The sequence below is a fragment of the Buteo buteo genome, chromosome 24, assembly GCF_964188355.1.
Source record: "Buteo buteo chromosome 24, bButBut1.hap1.1, whole genome shotgun sequence".
Taxonomy (NCBI): domain Eukaryota; kingdom Metazoa; phylum Chordata; class Aves; order Accipitriformes; family Accipitridae; genus Buteo; species Buteo buteo.
Window position 1 is genome coordinate 11,823,908 of NC_134194.1, and position 25,338 is coordinate 11,849,245.

Genomic DNA, 25,338 nt, shown 5'->3' on the forward strand with positions numbered 1-25,338 from the left:
GAACACTTTCAGGTGTGGACACAAGCTGTGTCATAACTCTGCAGTAAGTAGTACACACAATCATCTCACTGTTACCTTGTCCTCCCTCTTCAGGTCTGAGAATAACATTCAAGTGCAACCCTTGGTCAAGTTTCAAAGCCTGGCCATGTCCCACTCCAGATAGCAGCTCATACAGAAGGCTGTACAATTTCTGCCAAGGGACTGAAGACTTCCAGCTCATATAATTTCAGGCTTTCAGAGCCAGAAGTCCTGGGTTGGGTCCCCTACCTCTGACAGCAGTCCCAACCACTATATGAGACAATGCAATTAGTGGCCTTTCACAGATTAGGCTGTGAAGGGAGCTCCTCACCGCCACATACAGCAACCCCCTTTTGAGTTGCTTTGGTGAGAACACACTGCATCTAGTAGACAAAACCCCAAGTATTTCAGCTCTCTGCTTTAGGAATTAACTGAACAAGAACTACCTTTCAAGAAGCCCTTTCCCAGTTTTGTGGACTTTCAGCTGACAGTAATCTTGGTGGCTTAGAGGCAAGGAAAGAAACGTCCTCTTTTTAAGTCCCTAATCCTTTCTATGCCATAGAATCAGTAAGAGGTTCTGCCTGTTATTTTTAGATGCGATTTAACATGACCTGGGAGGAAAAGAAGGAAGTAGGATTTTGTAGCCTGTGGTACATGAGGAGGCGTGAATAAAGGGTGTGCCCTTCTTAGGACATCAGTGGGCCCCACCACTGCCTCCCCCACCCCAGCTAGTCATCTCCAGCATTACATAGCAAGATTATTCAATTCTGAACACACCCATCCCAGAGAGGAGCCTCCTCCAGGCCTGGATTTTCATTCTTTGAGACAGAAGTGGAGCATCCCGACAAAGCACATGCAGAGGCTGTATGCATGTATTCCAAACATCTCAGCATGGAGCTGCTTCTCTGTTACACTGGCACCCTCTAGTAGAGAACATTCCTGTCATTCTGCGGCTCTTGGAACAAAAGAGCACTTGGACAGAGACATTGCCAAAGACCTCTGCACAGTGAGTCACGTTTTGGAGGTGCAAAAGTTGTGAGGAGTAAACATAGAAGCCATTTGCCATTTGTAGGGAGTTCATACATCCCCTAAACATTAGGCTGCTGCGCTGAAAGAGACAGCACTGACTGCAACACAGAGCTACTCTCTGCTGTTAAGCAATGCTATTTTGATTACCTGTTTTGGAGAATGAAGAAAAAGTCTGATCATTCTCTGTGGGTCTAACTATGCAGCCTCCTCTCCCCATACCATTCTGCATCACCGAAAGACTTAACCTCACCACTGATTAGGGACATGAACGTACACTCTACAGGAGAGACACCGACACACAGATTTTCATGAGCATTTTACAAATGGATCTTGCTAGCATTTCCCCAGCTAACACACACTCACCCACTGTCATTCTTACTCACCTTGTTGATGCTGAAATGGCCCTCAAACCTGCAGCCATCCCCATTATTGAGAGGTATCTTCATCGAGTTGTCAATATGGCCCACTTCGTGCCTTCCCATTTCATCTTGGATGTCTAGTCCAACTACTGCATGGGTGGGAGAGGAGGAGACAAAAAATCAAAAGAAATAACAGGAAGGTTGCATAGGAAAAGCATGCATTGCTTTTACTGGGAAAAAAATCCATGTCTTTTTCCTGACATTTGACTAAACTGTGCTAGTCACGTCATTTGTCAAATATTAATTGTTATACCAGCTCTTCAGAAAGAACTTTGTAACCAAACTTTTCAGACTGCCTGTTTGACACAAACATACCTCCCATACCCTGCCAGCTGACTGGAATCTCAATTACATAAATAGAAAAACTTCAGGTGGACAAGGCAGATGATTTGTAAAAAGCCAACAACTAGCTGGTGCATTCAGAGTTACAAATGAAACCTGGGAGGCTTCTTGCTCCCAGAGACAAAAAGGTTGCTATGAAAAAAGGGAACGAGATTTAGAAAGAAGTCAGCAAGGCAGGTCAGCCACTAACACGGGCTGCAGAGTGAGCACAGGGTCCAAGAAAACAGGTGTCCTGGTCTGGAACAGAAAGCAACGGGGTATTGGCAAAGGCTGCAGCTACTTGATCTCCATCCACCCTATTACAGAAGAAGGGCCACTGTACCAGTTTGGGCCAGTTTCAAGTATTAGTTAAAACACAAACTAAAACTGATAAGTGAAAAGGGGTACTCACATTCACAATGCAGGTTTGGCAAACTGATGTTCAGATTCACTTCTATTTTACCTCCACTATCTTTGTCTGGGTCATCCACGTAGAGCTCATTAACTCTGGAGGACAGAAAACACAGGTGGGTTCAGGCACACAGCTACTTTCCACAGGAAAAAACCCAACAGCTTGCATGGGAAGGGGAAAAAAAGGAGACTTTGAAGCAGGGAGTTGACGGTGTGACAGCTACAATAGAGTTACAAGACAGAGAGCAGGAAAAGCCCTCCACAACTGCATGGGGACAAATCATGATTTAATTTTACTTCTTGCTTGGCAAGTGCAGGAGGCTTTAAACAAGTCCCTTGCACCAGCAGAAAACAAAACTCCTGCTCTGATTTATGCTTCCTGCCCCCTTACCTAAGCTGAGTTTCCAGAGGTGATACAAAACAAGACCGTAATGTTGAAGAGGTGGCAGGCTAGTGTGCTAGCCCTCCGCATACCTGGGCTGTTACTCCTTTTGGGAAAGAGGGAAGCATGTGCTTTCCGATCTGTTTCATAGGTTTAGCGAAAGGCCGCTCTCAACTATCCCACAGGAAAGCTTATTTGTGTAACTAATTGCCATTTGTCACTGCCACCCAGTTGACAGAGCAGTGGCAAAAGAAGGCAGCATGGCATACTTGTATCTCCCTCCTTAGTATCTCATTTCAATCTATGAATGGTAACCAAAAGCAACGACTGAAATTCAGAAGAGAATTTGAGCCAGGAACAGATGGAAAGAAACATCCTGGACAGCAGGATCTAACACACTATGCAACAGTCTTCCGAAGAGTAATGTTGTTTCATAGCACCCACAGTGCTGGCACATATTTCACAAAGACAAAATACAGATATAGAGTAAAAGGAATATAAGAGTATAAATATTTGTTGTTGGCACATACAATCCATCTGACATGTAAAATATAAACAAAAAAAACCCCAAAGCAAGCACAGCCGAATTAGCTGAATGGTCCTAGAGAATCCACTCCAAGGAAACCCATGACACTGAACTGAGGATGGCAAGGTTACCTACCAGCTCTTTCTCCCTCAAAGCCCAACACTAGTCAGCCTCATCAAATAAGAAAATTTGACAATTTGTCTTTCAGTTTGACAGATTATAAAGGTATGGGAACTTATGTTCAAGCTACATAAAATAAACTACCTTCCCCAGTAAGTGCTCTGTATTATTTTTATTTAATGCTCAAAGTGCATGACACCCTTTGACAAGCCCTTGCTGAAGACTCTATATGCTAATAGACAAACCAGACTAAGGGCAGCTACAAGACAGATTCAAAGTGATTTTGCTCTGGTGATACATCTCTGGACCATAATGAACTGTTTGCCCTGTGGATTCAGAAGAAACAAGCCTTCACCCTGAGAAACACACAGTTGCCAATTTTTTTGGACGTAATTACTCACAGGTCAGTGGGGTTTACAGACACTCATTTAAAACCAGCACAGCATTTGTCTTCAGCTTCACAGCCCTACCTTTCTCTGTCTTTAATTGGCTTGACAAGTTGCTTGCAATCATTACTCAACGTATTTTTCAAGTGATTAATAAAAATGACACAGAGGGAGGGGAAAGATTGCTCATCAGTGACCTAGTTAAAAGCTTCTTGGCTGAGCCCTCTTCTACCGGGTGGAATGCATTAAATCTTCTGCGTGTTTATTACTGGCAGATTGGGTAGCAATTGGGATTAAGTCATATGTCCAAATAAGGTTTTGAGGAGCAGCTCCAGCCAGGACAGGCAATAATCCCCCAAAGCAATGCACCTTTTTGTGCTCCCCCAACAAGTCCTCCCATCAAGATTCTCCTGTTTCATAACAGCCCCTGGCTTCTTCACAGCTCTCTGCCATCTGAGATGTGGGCCATGCCCAGCCAGTGCCACGGGCAACTTGATGTTACTGGCAAAAAGGAGCATTCGCGCCAGGGCTGGGAGAGAAGCGCGTCAGGTTCAGCAGCGCAGCTGAACATCCCAGCTCTTTGGAATAAAGCTCAGGAAGGTCAATATTTGTATTTGCTGATTTCCAATTCCAAACCTGTCAGAAAACGTGCCGTCAGTTGAGGTCTGTAAGCAAAGGCGCATAAGCCTTTCAGTGATAAGCGAGTGAGAAGTGGTTGCTGGCAGAAGTCAAAGGATAAACTGTGCAGAGGTACACTATGGAAGCTCTTACATAGGAAGGCAAGTGGTGAGGTCACTCAGTTGCAGACTGGATCACTGAGGCAAAGAGAAGCAGGCCAGTTTGTCCATGTCACATAGGCCATTAGTCACAGATAAAGGAAACTGGTTTCCTGTCCTGCACTCTGGTCACTAGACCAACAGTTCCCAACCTGTCCCTTGGGCAAGGCTCCCGGCCACTTCCTCCTCCTCCTCTTTACCTAGTAGCCCCCTGCCCCTCTCCTACTCATGTTCCCAATTTCATAACCCTATCTATCACTCCTTAGACATCTGACAGCTCGTGACAGTCTGTCCTTCCTTCCCCTCCCTTGGACCTGCAGTGCCGCCTTTCATGGAGCACCCTGCCTGCTGAACCCTGCTTCTCCCTCCCAGCTCCGGCCACTGCCTCCTCCTGGCAGCATCAGCTCTTGCAGAGGGCCCAAGCTAACAAACCCAGCAAGGTTTCTTATCGGAGGCTCCAAAGCGCACCCTTTGTGTTGACCTGCTCTGTTACTGAGGTTCCCTCTCACTATGGGGAACCAAGGGCACAATGACAACACACCACAGCCTACGCTTGTTGGGGCAAACCTAAGAAGCAACGCCATAATTTTCAACAAACTAGAAATTTCAATCCCAAAATACATTCTGGAAACCTCCCAGGTAAAGCAAACTTCCAGGGTCAAGGCTATTCCATCCAGGATCTCCCCGTGAACCACCACCACCTAAGTCTGGATGGAGCTGGCAGAGAACTGGCGCTCACGCCTCCCTTGCTATCCTCCCCGCCCCAGGGCCAAGAAGCCAAATTGCACCCAGCTTTCCTACTATTTAATCGGACAATCCTGGGATGTTGGGAAAAGCACTATTTACCACCTCTAGCAACTCTCCCTGAAGGGATAATGTCTCCAGTGGAAGAAATGAAGTTGGCTCTAATTTATAGCTGTCTATCCTGGAACATAAAGTGTCCCAGGAGTAACAGTGCTTAACAGTGAATCTGGGACGGTCAAAAGGGAAATAGAACCTGAGGTCAGGCAGAAGGACACTGTAAATGCAGCTGCTTCTATGGCTGTTTAGAGAGGCAGCGTATAGGGTCGTATTGTGACTCCAAAAATGGCACATACCTCCTCTGACGACCCTAAGCACATAGGATTTGGTATTTTACTGGTTGCTGTTAAAGACTATTAGAATAAAAGTGGGACAATAAAGCAGGGGTGAGGTGCAGAGCTATGAAAGTACAATGAGGGCAACAGGACAGGTGAGAGGTGGACCTCTCCCCCCACGGGGCCTCCCACTACTGATTCAAGGAAAGGGAGGAAAGTTTCTCCAGGCAGCAGGAGCCATGATCCACACAGAAAGAATCTGCTTCACTTCTAGAAAGAGCCACTTCGAAATGCTTCACATTCCTGAGTGGTGCTGCTGGGCTTCTCAGTTGCTTATCCCATTTGCTTACAAAACTTGCAGCATTACACAGAAAAAAAATGGAGGGACTTTGGCTAAGATTGCAGATCATGCAAATGGCACGCAAGGGAGAATGAAAGCGGGAAACGGCAGCCAGAGGGCTCAGCATTTCTTTAAGATTTTACCCAAAGAAAGCCAGACCCGTTCCCCATGCTTTAGGACTTAGATTTATGACACAACAGCTTTGTTTCCTCAGAAACAAAACTTCCCCAGTAACTTATTTCCACTCAGCAGCCCTGGCCACTAACATTAGACTCTTCAGCACTTCAACAACTGAAGAGCCTGTGATCCTTTGAATACAAGATGAGACACACTGCATCGACCTTTCAGAGCTTCATGCACTGCCCGGGTGCTCTCTAAACACATCTTCCTTGTCCTCCGTCCTTCTTGTCCTAGTCTCTGCTTCAAGTTTTAGCTTTTTTTTTTTCTCCCTTTTTCACAGCAAACAACCAGGCACCCTCCTCCCCAATCATCAGCCATACAGAAAATACAACCACTTACTCCAGCAAGCTGCATTTTACCTTGTCCTCCAACTCCCAGGAAGCACTCACTTTCTGGTCTCCAGGACCCTAAGCCTAAAAGGGAAAGTAATTATTCTTTCTTGAGGGCACCCAAAGCTTCTCAAAAGACTTTCTCAGGCGAGCTCTCTTGGCTCTGCTTGCCATTTCAGCTCTAATCAACCACCTTCTAGAAAAACAACCATCTGAAGCCAAAATACCTGCACTACCATCTTTTCAGTTGTGCCAGACCAGAGAAGACCCAACACAGGACAAACAACCCATCATCTTCTCAATTTGTGTGAAGAAACAACAAGCAGGTCAGCAAATTCTCCACTGTGTAATAAATTGTGCATATGTCTATTGCTCTGCCATTTGTAATCTTCCTTCTATGCCCTGAATCTCAATCAGTTCTTCGTTGAGAAGGTCTTTGTCCCAGATTAGGTCTTGGCTCAGCTGTGAAGCACAGAAAACACACTGTCCTACAAAGGAAGGAATTACAGTACTCCAGGAGGCAGGAAGAAGGAGAAGGGTTCAAAAGACGTCAACGTAGATTTGAGTCAGAAATTGCAAATGACATCATGACACGACCTTCCGCTTCCTGCTAACCCACACACGTACGTTAGGACAAACGGCATAACAACACTTCACAAATATATAACACCTTTTATTAGGTAATCTCCAAGTTACTACGCAAACATTAATTAAGCTTCTTAGCACCCCTGAGAGGTAGGCAGCTAAGTATTACATCCTTCTACAGAAAAGTGTCTTGTCTCAATGTCAGTCCATAGCAAGAGCAGGCTTACAACTCCCATTCCCCTCTGACCCTTAGGCTATATTCCCTATGCTGGTCTAGTTTGCTGCAGCATTTCATCTGCGTCAACTGGATGAGCTGGTGGAGTTGGAGTTGCATCTCCAGGTTAGTGTCAGAATGTATGAATTGTAGTACTGTGCTCATGGTGCAGATGGTTTATGCTCTGAGGTTACAGTTTGCAGCAGAAGGAACTGTTGTTGCACCAGGATCACACTCTGCTGCTTACAGCAGGTGCAGCTTGACCCTGCAGGTTGTTTTGAGAAATTTTCATGGGCCAAGAGCCACAAGACACATTCCACATACCTTGGACAGCTAAGGGACAAAAAATCCTCTGAAGGCAGGTATGATAACAATTCTGCTTCACTGCAGGATCAGTCTTGGGCATGCAAATGAATCCAGTGCGAACAAGCAATGTTGGCCTCAGAAGCTCCTGGTGTTTTGCTTCCTCCCACATTCAGGGTACCTGACAGCCTTCATGAAGAGTTAAGTCGTACTGCATGTGATGTAGCCCTGGCATAGGAGCTGGGCTGTGTGATATTCATAGACTGGACAAGGTATTTTTCATAAAGATTAAAGCAAGAAGGTGTCCCCAGTGAATGATCTGATCACCTTAAATGAACAAATGATTTGGACACTGCTCATGATTTATGCTTTTAGGCAAAGGCAATATTTTTATTACAGATATTTTAAGTGATTAATTGCCTTGCAGGGGTGCACAGCCTTCCAAGTGGCAAACTTGTTACTTCAGCCTGTTCTTTCCCTGTTACTACATTAAAAAAAAAAAAAAGGAAAGAAAAAGAAAACACTGCCAGGAATGGTCTGTTGCTTTCTAAATGTGCTGTGGCAGATGAATTATTGTTGAGCAGTTACATTCATACTGCAGCTATCACATTCATACTCTCCTACCCCTTCCCCTGGCTGCCAATGCAAGGCAGACTAGATTAGTTAATTACACCTTTCCTCCTTAATGATTGAATACTTGGAAAACTCTTATTGATCCTACAGAACATAATTCATGACCTAATTATGGTGATAAAACTGCAAGATTATCACCTTGCCAGCTATTAACTTCTAGTGCTGATCTGAGTTAATTAGAAAAGAGATAGGTGATTTCTACGTTCTTGACTTGCAACATAACAGCACAATGAATGAGGAAGGCTGCTGAAGGTATGCCGAGCAATTTCTAGCCCTCAATCTACTCTCAACTCTCAACCTACTACTGATCCTGCCCAGGAAATACCAGGCACGTTTAACACTTTAGCTTCATTTCTTCAGCCGTTTGAGTCATTTGCTCAGTGGGACAGCCGAGTTTGATACTGTCAATTTTGCAGAGGTTCAAATGTGGAGCAGGGACCTCCTTTTCTTTATCTGTCTTTTACAGAATTGAGGAGGTTAATCTAGGTTCTTGTTTTGGACTAAGTCTTCAGTCACTCTCAGTCTGGACAGACAAAAAAAAAAAAAAAAAAAGAAAAATCATGAAGATCCTTGATTTCCAGAGTTAAACTCACTCTCCCTTTAACTGCAATGATGGTTTGTGGCTGAGCAAAGAAAGAAAAACTTCTTCCCTCACCAGCCCTTCACAGTGCTTTTCCTGAAAAGGATGTAGCCCCACCTAAGAACCAAGCTTTGATTTCCTTCATGGCTGCTCAGGGGCACTGCCTGTTAGGGTCACGCAATAAATCTAGAAGATGAGAAACTAAGAGTTTTCTACCCTGCTCAGGGCTCATCTCCACAGGAAGCTAGTCAGCAGCAAAATAGGATGTGCATTTACAGTGCGTTACCTATGCCACATGAACTTCCTGCATGTCCGCCGTAACGCGCACAGTGTCTTAGTTCGGCTTCCTAACTGAAGTAAGCTCCTGTGCACAAATGCAATCTTAGCGCTCATTAGAAATACCCACACGAGTTATGACATAGCTACTGTGATGCATGCTGTCTTCCCCACATAGGTAATCTGTTTGGTTTTAGTGTTATGACTGTTATCGTCAAGATGAGGGTGTAATTTCTTGGCTTTCTGCCACCCAGACAAGTCTTTAGCAGTTGAGACTATAAATGCTAAGACAATGGGCTGGTCAAGGAAAAACAGCTTTGACATTGGGCAAGAGTGACCAAACTGAGATTTCTAGTAATACCAGGAATTTTAAGTTGCTACAGCCATATGAATGTAGAAGAAAGTCCAACAGTGAGTAGAAGCTAGCAAGTATTAGGGGTTAGCATGGTGTGGAGCAGACCTTATTTTCTCATGTTGCAGCCTGAGTTCAACAAACCACACCAACCTCTCACTTCAGATGCAGATACCAAAGAAACCTCCCATTGGTGAGAGTTAGACAGTTAATCCTGTGGGTACCACTGCTGTTGAGGTTGCTGCTGACTTGCCCTGAAGCAGGCTGTCAATGCACACACACCATGCACAATTACTTGGCATAATAGGGCTATGAGTTAAGCATGAGTCCACATCAGCGAACCTGGTATGTCTCTGATGTAAGGCACCAGGCCAAGTGCTCTTGATTTCACCTTGCCACCAAAAAAGTGCAGCTATCCCCATGCAATCTAGCTTTGTCAAGCACGACTGCTTTAAGGGAAATATGACATGAGGAGAAAGACTGATGCAGTCTCATAGTATAGCTGGCACTGACAAAGCAGGAAAGCTCACCCCACATAAGCACACACACTAGTTAATCATTCAGATCCTGGCTAACACCAGGAAACTTCAAGCTGGGAGAGATATCTGTTGTAGGAGACTCTTAATACAAAAGAAACTCGAAACTTGCAATAAAAGTTGATGGGAATTGAACAGTTTGCACATAAGGAATCTTCCTTATCTTCAAAAATGTTTGATTCATGGACAAACAAGGCTCAAAATATTTGTGTGAGATACTATCTCAGCAGTTATTTGCTACCACCCAGTTTAAATGGTGGCACAGAGTTCTCACACCATTTGTTCCAGACCACGTAGAGCTCAACACTTCTGCACCTTTATTCCAAACGATGAGACTATTCTGCCTCCAACACACTGCCAGTAATACACGCTTGAAAGAGAAGCACAAGAGGTTCGCACCATCTTTGAACACCTTTAAGGAACTGGTTTCCCAGAAGAGAAAGCAATGACTAAGAAATGGAAAAATAAAAGTTTACTTCTACTTTAGAAGTTGCTGAACTGGGAAGCAGTTTGTTATGTGACTTTCTGAAGTATTTCCGCTGTTACAGGGGGAGCCTATTCACAAATGCTGCGGGTGATCTGTTCCCAGCAAGAGAGATTCTGATGACCTATAACGCATCAGAAGGAGGTTTTCATATTCTGCGAGCTATTGTGTTGGACGGTCCATGACGAATCAGTTTCCTGCATTCATGTCTCTCAGTCTCTTCCATGACATCCTCTCTAAAATTTTACTGCTTTATTGCTTACAAACACCTCCGCCCCACGCAGTTCCTGCTGGGAAAGGCAGTTTACCATCTCTCTGACATTTTAATAAGAAACGTGCCAGCTGAGCATGCAGGAACTTGTAGCACCTCTAATATCTTTGCGGAAAATGCATCATCTTGTTAAGAAAAAAGCATGAAGAGGCCTCAGAGAATCAAACAATTTTGCTGTTCAAAAAGAAATCTCTAGTCAGGAAACTACCACTACATAAAGGCATGTGCACTCAAATAATTGGATCAAAATTACGTAAATATTAGTAATTCCTCTGGTAAAGCATCAACTAAAAAAAAAAGAAAACCAGATGAGAGAATGAGATCTAGGAGGAGAGCAAGAAAAAGTACTATTTTACTTGAAGTGATTTGTCTAGCTTTTCTCTATTTTTTAAAACAATAAAACCAAGAAAACTGAGCTACTGCGAGAAGTGGGTTGATAAGGTGACCCTAGTATTTTAAAAGCAAATGCATGGAACTGAATTCAAAGAAACAGTGAGTAAGAAACATAAGATACCATCTCTGAAGTAAATGTGCAGTGGGCATAAAAAATTAGCTAGAGCTAGATTACACTACTGTCTTAAGGTTAAACATTACTCAAGGTTAAAATTATTCTTGAAATTATAATCTTGACCCAAGTCAGAGCTGCACAAAAACAATGAAAAAGCCACATGGTTATCAGAAGCCACGTAAAGCATGGTCAATCTAAATACGGCACATGAGTCCAACGTGTTTCAGAGCTTTTTTGCTCAGCAGTGACATCTGTTGCTATCTGGACCATCATATATGTCTGACAGAAGTTCCACCCTTCCTAACTATCCAGGAACTGTGCATCACAGTCCAGTGAGCTCACTGCCGCATCAGCAGGATGATGGAGAATGTTTCCTAGAACCCAAACCAAAGGTACCCGTGTTAACAGTTACTAAGAAAAGTTTACCTCAAGGCAGGAGGAGCATGAAAAGAGCGGGGGGGGGGGAATCTGATTAACTAAAATACTTGTTCTGTGAGCAAATTTTTAAAGTGGAAATTATTTCCATTTTGCTCAAAGCAAGGTCCTAAAGAGGTTACCTGGGACAACTTGTCTTCAGGCACAAAACCTGTCATCTAAGTTTCCAAGTAAGGCTCAACAGGCAAAAAGAAAGAAGATAAAACTCATGTGTGAGTAAAGCTATCTGCCTGTATCAGAGATTTAGCTCTGACATTAAAAAAAAAGGGTATTACTAACATTAAACTAATAATAATTTGCATTTTATGCAATTCATTTTTCCATAAAGCATCTCCAAAAACATCTAGTGAAGACTGGCAGAATGTGATACCCGTTTCATCCACAGGGAAGCGAGGGGAAAAGAAAATGTCTTGTCAGAGCCCACCATATCTGCAATGGGACCCCACAGTCTCAGAGCACAGACCACATGAATCCAACCAGTAGGTACCACACATTTAAACATATGGCATCACTGATGAAAAATATACTAGTTTTTGAGAATCACTTTGAATCAAACAAGTACAGAGGAAAGTGCTTATTCAGGAGGAGAGGGGAAACAAATCTCAGATGAGGGCAAGAAATCAACAGCCTAAGGAGGAAGAGGGAAACTGCAAATGACTGGCATTGATCATCGTAGCATTCATGCTACCTTACACCTGATCACCAGAGAACTGAAAAGGCTCAGAAGTTTTTGATGTGATCTGTGGTCATATGAAAAATATTCACTGTGCTCAACAGAGAAATCCAGTATGCGGCTAATAAATGATCATGCAGCTCTGGAACAGTTTTCTCTATCAGAAATATTTTAGAACCAAGTTTGCCTAGCATACTTCAGTAAATTAAAAAGCTGAATGAATCCGAGAATTTGGGCTCAACCAAAAGGAATCCAAAAACCATTAGACAACTAAGTGACCTGGTGAAATTACAGGCACATTTTTCCAAGGTAACAGAGTAAAGCTGTAAAGAATCACATACGCGCATACATTCAAACAAAGGAAAACATGATTTTTACTTACATTTCAGTGGCTATGAATCCGGTGAGCTCAGACAGGAAGAGAAACAGTATGAAGAGACAGCAGCAGACAGAGACTGGAAAAGAGGCAAGGAAGGGAAAAGGTTAGTTTCATATCTCTAACAAAGGCAAAAACTGTTTTCACCCAGGCATATTACTCCCCCCATGGATGCGCCACTCAGACACACCTGAGAACTAACACTCTTTAGAGACAGTAACCCAGACGAGGCCATCAGAGCACAGACTTCAATGGCACACCAATACCCAACATCTTGCTGGGTATTGTAATTCTTGGGCCACCTTTCCTATCATGATTTCCATCTCCCCATGGCTCCTGCATTCTCCATCTTCAGCACACAATGTTGGTCTGCAAGCTCTCCCTCCTTCTTGACAAAGCTGCTTGACAATATGACTTCTTTGGAGCCCTTGCTCCAAAGGTAATTTTATTACTACCAAAACCTCCTGAAAGGAAAAAGAATCAGCATCTCCTTGCTTCAAAAGCATACAGTCAGCTACACAGTGTTTTGTGGATTAGGAGACATTTTGGTTCTTTGTCAAGTTCTAAGGCCATGTGTAAGTCATCTTACAGCATGCACTATCCACTAGACAGAGCTGGTACAGCAGAGACGTGGCGATAAAGGACTAGTCTAGCCAATGCCTGATACTTCTCTAATTTCTCCATTTGCCGATATATTGACTCTTCAGAGAGGGAAAATTCCCAGTGAAGGGAATTGCAAGTACCTGGACAACAAGTCCCATATCTTTTCTAAGAATACCAACCTAGAGTTAAAAGTAACTGGTATATTACTGGTTACTCTTCACCAGGAAACTATTCAAAGCATTGTACAGTGACATTCACGCAGCAGTGACAGAGTCATTGACCCACACAGGAGGGGCTGGAAGGAAGGACAGCTGTAAATCCTATTGAGCAGGGATGATTGGAGTAGACAAGGATGTGCCAACTCAAGGAGACAGGGCTGCAATGTCTATTTGTATTAAATAAAATACCCAAGTTCACCATGAATCACTATACAAGAGTAAACCAGGAAATGGCATACTATTCCAGGGCTGTGACAACAGGAGTACAATCTGGCTCATCCCTCAATCCCAGCAGTTGCAGTGACCAAGCACTCTTTGGAAATGACCACTTTACCATAGCCACTAATTAGGATTAAGAAATCCTTAAGAAAAACCCTGCTCCTCAACTTTATTCCACATGACCTATACAGCTTGAATACCCATTCCTTTGGGAAGCTCAAGCAACAACTGGCTGGGGATCAATTTTATCATACAATTGTGCCTGTCCAAACTCCCTTAGTAGAGAATGTGAGAGGCAAGGGAAGGAAAGAGGAGGTACTTAAGGCAAATACCAAGACAGACCCTTGAGTGACCTAAACCCTTGTGCCTCATTCTTCAGATTAGTCAGTTTAAAGTTCTGAGAAAAGAGAAATGCGTTGCTTCCCCTTCCTCATCAGAGTCTTTTCAACGGTGGATTAATTTATTGACCCTCTGAAAAGTAAAAGGGACTAAAAGAGATGCCAAAAAATCCATTAGCTGGGATGAAGAAAGAGAGAAAAGGGAAAAGTGAAGTCAAAAACCAGTAGGAAAATGGGAAGCAAGAGGGGGTGTTCATTTCTAAAGAGAAACCTCAGATGGTTACACAGTTGCTTCCAAGTCTTGGCTGTGAAGACATAAGAAAACACTACTGTAACTCAGCTAAGCCATTGGCATGGTGCACCATACAGTGAAGAGGAGGAGAATGGTCTACTTAAAGCACAGCAGCAAATTCTTATAAGAACACATACACCTACATAAAAGCACAAAAAAAGTAACCTAAGCACAAGACTCGTTGATCCAGTGTTTCTTAATCACCAAACAGCAGGGACACAAGATCTCTGATCTTTGGCAGTATGCAGGGGAGAGCATTTGACAGACACAACACTTTCTTCTTTAATTGCTTCCCATATTCCTCTCTGCTCGTTATCATCCTGTAAAGGCTTTCCACAGCATCAGCTAGACCTCTCTGCTCTCCAGTACGTCTATGCAAGCCTGGTACTACTAACTGTAAATTCTCTTCCAGAGCTTTCTCTCTCTTCCAATTTTTTAACTTTCTTCTCTGCCATTTACATCATCAAATTATCCTCTCCTTTTCCAGTACACAAAGTATTCACTCTCTCAAGTCCATCTTCCAATTCAGCTCTTGTAGTGAAGGCTTGTGACAATACTCACCAAATACAGTACAGTAAAATTCCAGTAACCTGTATCTAAAAAGTCCTGCAAGAATGCCCTGAAACACCTGGCAGGGACTGACTTTCAAAGCTCCTCAATGCTTTTGCCAGTATTCAAACTCCTCAGTCAGTTTTCAATGTGTAAAAGAGATTACTGAAGGTGGACATGAGAGGGGTATATAAAAACATGAGCAGCCTTAAAGAGATGAACGGGGAACAACCACTCACTGTCTTTTCCAGTATGGGAATGGGAGGGAAGGGGGAGGTTAAAAACAAGACAAGGTTTTTCTTTACGTAACACCTAACAAAATTCTGAAAATTCTTGACTATGGATGTTGAGGATATTTTTAAAAAGTCTGTAAGATTTCAAAAAGGAATCATCCATGCCCCGAAGAAGAAATCCAGTGAGGACTACTAAACACAAAGGAACCACCTCTAGCTCAGAAGTCCAGAACTGCCAACTGACCAAAGCCTGGCAAAGCGTTTAACCTGTCCTCATGCTCTTTCTCAGGCACCTGCTGCTGACCACTCCTGGGAAGGGGATGCTAGGCTACACAGACATTTGCTCTGACCTAGCTAGCATGGCCACTCTTGTGTTAAACTCTTCTTGTACACAGACGTTTTCAGGGCAGGAGAGTGTCTTTGGCATGAGACTTATGTGAAAGTCTTATGCGTTAAAACTGTCTCTAGAGCCAATGTTTTTTCAGACGCAGAACATGAGCTCCTTTCCTTAGCGTGGAGCTGCAGGCATATACAATGTTCCCAGTGTAAGAATTTACGCACACAGTGCTTCAGCTACTTATTTCATAGTGAAGGCCTTTACTTGCTTCCATGCAAATGTGCAGTTCCTGCCACCCACATTTGACAACTTTATTATATTTGGAAAAGTAGATTAAAGGCTAGGATCAGACAATTCATGCACTGTGATGTTCCCACAGAGCTCGAAGGACCATCTAAGACAGGTTTCTTAAAACTCTCATATGATTAACAGAATCAATATATCAAAGGTTGCTGGTGTTAGACATACTGCAACACACTTGCTGTTGGCTAATAAGTAATCCCAAAAGGATGGGAAATTCTGCCAAGTTTTTTTTTTTTCCTACACTAGCTTTGACAACCTAACGTTTTTGTACATATCCCTTCTGATACATACCCCATCTATGTACATTCCTGACTTTTCCTCTCCACCCCACAAGAAATGAAAGAAACGCAAAGTGTATAACACATCATACAGACTGAGAACGTGGGTCCATGTCTATATTAAGGCATAAAATTAATAGCATTTATTATTCAATGGAGCAAACTGCTATGAAGTGCAAGGAACGGGTCTTGTTACAGATGCCATGTGAATCATAACTTTGATATTTCCTGATGTGTATTTAAAACTCCAGCCTCCAAACAGCATAGAGTATTTCTGGATAACATTACCATGTGTGCATACAACATGTGCATGCAAACTATGCATCCACATTGACTGTTAAATAGCAGGATTGCTACAGCAGCTGTCCGAGTTGCAGGCCCCTCTTTCAAGAAGTCAGACTGCTCCTGTCCAGCCAGATGCCAACTGTCAGCCAGCCAGGGCATGTGCTGCTGCTGCTTACATACCCAAACATGGCCAAGTTGTCACCACGTTAGTTAGGTCTGTTAGAATGGCCGTGTGCTGGCATCACAGACACGCTACACAGGGGTGGGAAGGCCTGCAAAGACTGGCACAAGCATCTGGTGGAAGAGGGACAACAATGGCGTGACTGGCTGAGTGGCACGGGGATCACAATGCTGCCTGAAAGAAGAGATTTTTATTGAGAAAAAGGAACGAGAAACTTCTGCACACTTTTCAGAGAATCCCACAGCAGTGAGTGCATTGTTCTGTACAAACCTCACTCCAGTAAACTGCAGTGGACTGCTCTTGGTTTCTTCATTCCTACTAATTTTTAGTAGCTGGAAGGATTGCTACATGGATCTGAAATATCTTGTATGCCATGTTCACTGCAACTTTTGAAATGACAAAACCATACACAATAGAAAGCCTCTATAACCCTCCAGTTGGCTTCTGAAGTTGCTTGCATTCCAGATCACCTGCTCTTCTCCACCAAAATACCCTAACACTTACTCTCCCTGAGCTGCTTCTTTCCTAGAAAAGTTGGCCACTTCAGCCCTGGTGGTCAGAAGCAGAGCTGGTATTTTCCATCTCTTTTCTTCCGTAATCTGATCTATGCCTTCTTCCCTAATAAACCTCAAACTTTTCAAAAAAAGGCCTTTTTACAATCCAAAAGCAAACATACGAAATTTGCAGTAACTCCATTCATATTCCAGAAAGCCTTCAGCACTAGAAGTGATACTAAGCTAAAGTTTCAGCAGAAATCATGTGGGAAGGGCCTAAATTAATAGTTGGCTACTACAGGCTATCTTATATCTGCTCTGTAAAACCTGGAGGACTTAAAGAAAGCCAAAATACAGTTGCAGCCACAGTCGTTTCACACATTTACTAGACCCTAAAAGATTTTTTGAGAGGCAGACCCTTCCCCTACCCTCAAGCCCCCAATGTTATTACAAGCTGACTTCCCTAAAGCATTTATCACGAAATCATGCAACCTTCCCAGGCTTCAAACTGGCATGGCAATGGGCTGGTCTCATTCATGGCCTCCCACAACACGCAAGATTACTGGCTTTCAAATTACGAGTCACAGGCTTGGTCAGACAGAAAGCCCATTAGGAAAGCTGCACACAAGATCCTCACATGCAAAGCCACCACAGTTTGTTGGCTGCCTGTGTGGTTCAAAAGCTTATATCAGCCTGTCTAAAAACACTCTGACAAAAAGAAGGAGAACCAGTTAGAGGAGAAAATCAAAGCCTGAGAAGCTGAAATAACAATAGAGAGAAATAAGTCAGCTAATAATTTTAAGTAAGAGTCACAGCCTTCAAGCCTTCCCACAACAGACTTATCACTTGAGCTGTTTACTGCAGATCAGAAAGCCTAACACTGGATGGCCTTTGATGGTTTTTTTTGTTTCTAAAACATACTCTTTTGCAGGTGATTCATAACAAGACAAATTCTCAAAGGGAGCCCAGTTATAGTGTGGGAACTCTTAGTTTCCAAAACAGGAGAGAAGACAGGATCACTAACAAGTTCAAAGTGTTCTTTCAAAACACTAAATCTCATACGCCTCTAAATTAGCAAACAGTTTTATTCAAGCCCTTTGTTCACAGTTTCAGCAAACCTAAAAGGGAGACAACATACAACTAATTCAGTGGTCAGGAGAACACAGAGGACAAGGACTCTCTGAAAGTAAATATTTAGAGTAATGTGCTATCTTTCACAGAAGCACAGGATAGTTGAGGCTGGCAGGGACCTCTCTGGAGATCATCCTGTCCAACTCCCCTGCTCAAAGCAGAGTCAGCTAAAGCAGGTTGCTCAGGGCCAGGTCTAGTTGGTTTAAGTATCTCCAAGGATGGAGACTCCACACCACCCTGGGCAACCTGTTCCAGTCTTCGACCATCCTCACAGTAAGGAGTGAGGAGTTTCTTTAGCTCACAAAGGGCTTTCCTTTGTGTCCATTGATTCACTGCTACTGACTCAGTTTTATTTGATGCCTGCTGTCACCAAGGGATATGACATCACTCACGTCAGCAATGACATTCAAGGCTACTGACCCATCTACAAGAATGGATGAATGGAGCACAGCTACATGATCAAAGGAAGTCACTGTTCAATGGAACAGGAAAGCTGTGTTAGGCGCCTAATTACAGGCCTGGCAGGATCAACCTGATCAATGTTTACCACTCTGCACAGTGCGCTCACTGCATGTAATTGTGTGAAATTGCATTACTCAGCCTACAGCCTCCCTCAGGAAGAGGAAGGAAGGAAAAGGGGCCCAAGGCAAGAGATTTATATCAGCCAAAGTCTATGTATTGATACACAGGAGTGAGAGTGGATCACTATCGGTGGTTTCTGACCAAGCAAATTTTCTTCTTTAAAAGCATGACAAATAACAACAAAATAAGATTTCTGCTCACTAGTCCCACCTACAACATCAGATGAATCGCCTGAGTACGTTGTGAGAGAAATACATGTTTCCCAAATCATCTCCACCACTGGCCACTGCATATTGCCACCCACACCACTCCTTACTGATGCAGAACCTGGATTCCCTGTTTGCACTAGTTTGGTTCCTCAAGTCTCTTCAGCAAACGCGTGTCTGGGTACGCTAACTGTGAATCCAACTGTTACCAGTTGTTTTTCACACTGACTGAGGGGATGCCTACCAGTGAGAGGTAAAATAATCTGCAGTCATCCTCCCCACCAGTGTTTGGAGCAGACTTACAGCTTCTGTTCATGGGAAGACACTAGCAAAAAGCTCTCTAGCTACCTCAGTAGCTAGCAGAGTGGGTATTTCAGTGCTAGCTTTTAGAAGCTCCCTTTCATGACAATATATCTTTACTACTTTTTGTTGTTGAGATTCTGAATCCATGCAAACTACTCCACTGTTTAGTATGACTGCAGATTGGGCAAAATGAGCTGTCTCAGCAACACAGGATACCCTTTCCAGTGTTTAATATCCCTTTAAAAAAATACCCCGGAGACAGAAAAGCCAAATGATCTTTAATTTTAGACCAGGGGTATGCAAGGACATCAAAAAGAAGTGTTACTTACTAATAGCCCCTGTGTAGGTTGGCTGTGTAAGGTCTTTTGGCACCTTCCTGTAGATGTCAAACCTGAAAGAGGAAAAGCATCAGCCATAAAACAGGTGGAACATTTCAATACATTTTACATCCCCACAGGGATGAATGATGTGAAAGTTTTTCCATCCAGCTTTCCAACAACATTTTTTCAGTTTGCAGAAGGATATGAGAAGGAAAACCAAACCAAAACAAAAAATCCTTTTTCTTTTGTACAATTATGTAACGAAGCTCCTCCTCGGCTCCAATTTCCAAAGCACTTCTCTCCACCTCCCTCTTGCCTTGCTGTCATGGATCTGTGCAATCTGAACCGTGAGAGGTGCCAGGGAAGCGTCATTCTGGACAAGTTTATAGACCACCGTAAAAGGAAAAGGATACTCTACAGACTCCTGAATAAAGAGGCCTGGAAAAAAACCAGCGAGACACAACCTATATTGCTCCTTGTAGTTGATATCCTGCAACAGCCAAGAAATTGACAATACCAAAGTCAGAAATCAAGGTGTTGAGGCAAGAAACCTATCCTTGGACACTGGATACATAACAGAAATTAATCCAAGAAGTTTGCCACTCCCCCAGCAAAATCCAGTTTAATATTAGACTGTTGTTTTGATTCAGTCATATCTTTTAATATCCATATGGCTCAGCTTTGCTATTTTAAACTCTCCACGGTTAAACTTTCACTGTGCTTATGATGTTAGCCGTATTATTTCCTACAACCTTGTGTTACTGCACATCCAGTCGCAATGCAGCTCTGACATCAGTTTCTCCACCACTCAATAAAAATTAATTAATGCGTTAAAAACACACACACACCCTAAAGAAGGAAGTGACTGGTTCTCCCCCAAAATAGACTTTTTTTGGATATAGCACAAGTGGGTGAGATTTGATGCTTTTTCCAGCCCTGGAGAGGCATGAGAGACACCGGCTTCCAAATTCCTATTCGATACTGCACCAAGATGAAACACCCCCGTGTTTATTCAGTAGGTCCTAATACAGCAAATATTACACTGAGAGTTTAAAAACTAGATCATCTTTCTTCACTCTTCATCTGTTGAGATCACTTGGAGGCACTCTGAGTGAACAAAACAGCATTTGCCTTGCACGAGATTAGGAGGACATCGGTGCTGCTGTGTTTCATTCAGGAGTTAAAGCTGGAGGAAGGAAGGGTAAGAGAGGGAAGGAAAGCAGGTATAAAGATAGTTCACCTGCCCAGCTCAAGTCCTGAACAAGGTATGTAATCACTTAAACATTCCAACAACCCATTGCGATACACTTGACAGAGCATGCTGCACAGGATACACATGGAGCAGTATGTTTTTATGACTCTCTTCACTGCAATCTCCTAAATAGATTAGTAATAGTCCTGAACCAAACAGTCCATTTATGGCTCTCCAGCTGCCCTGAGAACATCTGGAAAGTGCTGTTTACATTCTTTCCACATACACCAAAGCAACAGCAGCAGTGGATGGTAAAGCAACGCCGAGTAGCTGATGACATCATGGTCTCACAGCCAGAGGAAGTAGCTGATCATTCCTGCTCACATCCCATTAAACGCTGAAAGCTGGCGTCGTCTCGCCAAAGTCACAATAATAGATCAACAAGGCTAAAAAAGCTGGGGGGGGAGGGAAGAGCACGCGCACATGAACATGCAAAAGCTGCTGAGTGTGAGTAAACAATTAGAAATAGGAAATAGCTCTATGCTGGATTCAGTAAAACCAGCAGCATGTGGATACTATAAAAGGAAGTTTGTTCTTACAATGAGAAATATTTACTAGTCTTAAAATGATGACCGATCACAGGGTTAAAAAAAAAATAATCTAGCTTTTTAAATAACTCAGTGGAAAGTTGATGTCATGGCAGGGTTCTCTCCTCTCAGACTGCCATTTTAATCACATAAGTGACACCCAAACCCCACAAATTAAGTTTTACATGACATAAGTAAGCTAGGATTAGGCAAAGACACTACAGAAAGCGATCAATGGCTCCCAGCCACATTTATTACCTGGCTTTAAGTGCTTAAAAGGCAGTCCACCCCCTCTGTGCTATTTTGCTTCCCATCTCTTCTACCACAATGTTCCATTCCCTCTGTCTTCTACTACCATGACACACATCTAAAAAGGGCTTTAAGCAAGTCTCTGGATCTGATTTACCTGGAGTTTTGAGAACTCCTGGGTCTATACTTACAGGCTTAAGCCTCCCTGCAAGCACAGTACGGCACATTTGCAACAGTTGTCCCATGAGGCCCTTAACGCACTTTAAGGATCACTTAATGTATGAGCAGAGTGACCGTACACAGCTTGCCAGACAAAGAACATTAGGCAAACAGCATCCCACCCTTGAACTTACAGTCTAGAGGCACATACAAGAAGAGTACAGTACAAACCAGGAGAACTGAATAAGGCTTTAATGGCTTTGTTTTGTAGAATTAACACATTTTTAGATAAGGACAGACAGATGCTACAGAATCATGAGTGGACAATGTATTCAAAAGAGGCAGCAAGAGCAGACTGGATGGTAGGGAGGAAGGAGGAAAGCTCAGCTGAGATCTTATGGATGAACGCAGAAGCTTCAAGGGTTACATCCAGCACCTGACTCAAGCAGCAGAAAGGAAGCAAGGCAAGCAAGGGAGATGTATTTAAGGTTGCAGGAGGATGCTGAAATGATCACAACAATTAACATTAACAGCAAGGGAATGGAAAAGGGCAAGTTTGGTATGAGACACAAACACTGCTGGATAGACTTTCCTTACTGACATGTGATACCAGTAAGTCCAAGAGACTGCCAGACCAAAAGAGAAAGGACTGGTTATGTGCAAGTATCCTGGCAGAACATTCATTTGCTTGGAAAAGACAGGCTCTGGATTAGGAAGGTTTATACTTTGACAAAGGAACAATACTCTTCAGGGTATGAGGCATCTTCCCATAAAGCATCTGATACTGGCCACAGCTTGAGAAAGTACAATTTATTTAGTCTGATCCAGGATGGTGAAAACAGCAGTTGGGTTTACGCATTCAGAGAGGGGCAAGTGGGAAGCCCAAAATGAGAGCAAGACATTAAATTTTGAAGAGAATTATGGAGATGCTGGCACAGCCAGGGAACAGAGCTATCTTGTTAACTCCGATTTAAACTCCAAGTTAGAAGAAGATACAAAATGCATAGGATTCAACGACAGCTTGAAAAGTATGTTTGTGAGACACCAGAGAGATGAAATTCCAGCAGTGAGTAGGGGATAGAACCCCAAAGAAGGCCTCAATAATTACAAATAATTATAATAAATAAGTAAATCAAGCAAACTTCTCAAACAAATCCATGAAGTTGACAAGAGTTACTGTAACAGGAGAGCCTAAGCCCCAAGGAATCAGAGATTTGTGAAAGCCATAGCTCCTATCAGACCTAAGGGTTAAAAATCTGATTAACTTCTAGACTCCATTAGACAAACTCTTCTCCTTTTGCCACCGGCTTTTTGCCTGTGTCACAGAGCTTAAAGCCATTTCAGGGGATCACTTACACTGTCCTGGGAAGAGAAAAGAACAAGGATTAGACACCACAGATGATTTGTAACATATGAGGGAGGAGGCCATGGAGTTGTATGCATGGTAAAGGGGAACAGGTTTTACTTGCCTTCAGGTCAGATGTTCCTGCAAGCACCTGCAGTAAAAATTCCAATAAGCCTCCAGGTTCCTGAGGCATTGGTCACTTGGAAAAGTATTTGTACCCTGGGAACAGAGAAGAACCTTGTGCTCGTATATTGCAAAAGCTACCTCACAGATTTCTGATACTGGCACATTCAAAGCAGTGGAAGACATTACTAACACTGGAGGAAGACTGGATGTTCAGAAAGGTTATACCAGCCAGCTTATAATGCAGTGAGACACACTGTACTACACTGTGAATATCCACTTTGCTAGTCTTGTAGTCATATCCTAAACGACCATGAGAAACCAGAGTGTAGATTTACAGCATGTTGACTGCCTCGGAGTAACTGTTAAGTGAACTCTCTTAATCTGCAGTACTGTGCAGCACTTTACCCCACTTTCATGCAGGGATACATTACTTGACACTTACAAAGCATGCATACGTACAGTTTCCACAGGACAGCCAGCACATTGTTTATATATAGCTTTTGGCAACTTTCTTCCTTTGCTCAGAAAGGCGAGACTTGTAAGGTGAAGTAATATCTTTGAGTTAATCAGCTGACATAGCTGCAGAGTGGAAACAACAAACTTTCTGCTAGGAAAGCTCTTCCTCCAGGTCATATGTATCCTCATAAAGGGAAGGCTGGACCTTGCAATACCAGAACACAAGGCTAAAGATAGAACTAGGCTGTCATCAGTATAACAAAGGAATTTCCTGACACATCTAGCATATCTATTGTCTCTTCTTTCAATGGAAAGCATAGATGCAAACAAAGAAATAAAAAAAAGGCTGTTTGGCAATGTCAGAGTTTCACAGGAACCAACATTCATAACTAACATGAGGGAATGCTACGATACTTTCTTCTCAATCCAATACTGAAAGGACTTAACAAAAAACTTTCTCACCTTCCTGACGGGAATGTCAACAAACTGGTAAAACAGCACTGTAAAGAAGAGCAGCACAAGGATCATTCCTAAATAGGTTAAAACAGAGAATTCGCAAACCTTAGCATGATTAAGACAGCTCTGAGGCAGAACTCCGGCTGTCTGATGGACATGTGTGCAACAGTCCTCGCAGAAATACAGAAATTACGTGTCTCTTCTTATTGCAATTGCATAAGTGGACGGTGAGGTAAAATTGCAGATGGGTGCACCTCAATGGAGCCAAACAAAAGGATGACAGATTTCAAGTGCCAGTAAGTATTAGAAGGACTTCAAAAGCTATATCTAGACTAATATGGGCTGCTGCTATTCAGAATTTTTTTCTTCAGACAGAAGTATACGCTCTTCATGTTCACTTTTCAGGACCTCCTAGAACCACAGAAAGCATCAAAATGTTTAAAAAGCCAGGGCCAGATGCATTAGTGCTCATCTGAGTGGGACAACCACAAAAAAATCACGTCCAAGGCTGGCTATGCAGAGCCAATGGTAGGTCAAACCCAAAGAAAGAAGCAAGCTGACACTGTCAGCCCTGGGGTGATTCCTGACTTTCCTTTCAAATCTATGTGATTGACAGCACAAGATGGGTGACAGGGAGGACAGAAGATGTCTACCTAGACACTGTTTTTTTCTAGAGGAGATACTTCAAGTGCCTGCCCTGAGAACAGGGATGAGCTCACCCCCTCAGCAGGAGCTGCTATGAGCAGGGCTTCCTGCCAGGGTGTGCTTTATATACACCTGAACTGTTTCAAGTCTGGATCTGAAATATTTCAGGAAATGAAGTAATAAATACATTATTTCACTGAAGATTATCACCCCTCCAAACAGAAAAATCCTCTCTGACATCTTTGGAGTCTGAAAAGAGCCTCAATAAAATACTACAGTAGCATCTCTGTAAGATGCTGTTAACTTTTTAATGAGCAAGAAGCAAAGAACTTGAGGCAATAAAAAAAAAATACTACTTGTAAGTAGAACTAACTAGATGGTGGTTAAATTTGAATGTCTCGTAGCAAAGGGAAACTCTGATACCTAAAGGAGTTCATACCAGAAAAGGAAAAACACTAATTCCTCCTTCAGTTTACAGCATTTGTTGGAGTCCTCGAGTGGCCAGCCCTCCCTGGCACAAACAAAGGAGCAATGCACTGGCTGTGTCACCTAGGGCAGACATTCAGAGCACAGCTTATAAATCTCCCTATACTACTGACTCACTGCATGGAGTCACTGCAAAGAGACAGCAGATGCTTTAAGCACTGTCTGTGGAGCACTGAAACACAATTCTGGAGTGAGCAGCAGTGGGATGTTTTCATGTACCCTTCTG

The 25,338-nt window shown here is 43.0% G+C and overlaps 1 protein-coding gene across 1 annotated transcript in view; it reads right to left on the reverse strand.

The window, feature by feature from the left end:
- Window positions 1-25,338, reverse strand: part of ERGIC1 (endoplasmic reticulum-golgi intermediate compartment 1) — a 61,372-nt gene that overhangs the window by 18,958 nt on the left and 17,076 nt on the right. The window contains exons 2-5 of the mRNA XM_075056499.1: window positions 19,421-19,482; window positions 12,546-12,618; window positions 2,200-2,294; window positions 1,431-1,555 (exon numbers count right to left, since the gene is read on the reverse strand). Coding sequence (XP_074912600.1) covers window positions 1,431-1,555; window positions 2,200-2,294; window positions 12,546-12,618; window positions 19,421-19,482 — 355 coding nt within the window. The remainder of the gene's footprint in view (window positions 1-1,430; window positions 1,556-2,199; window positions 2,295-12,545; window positions 12,619-19,420; window positions 19,483-25,338) is intronic.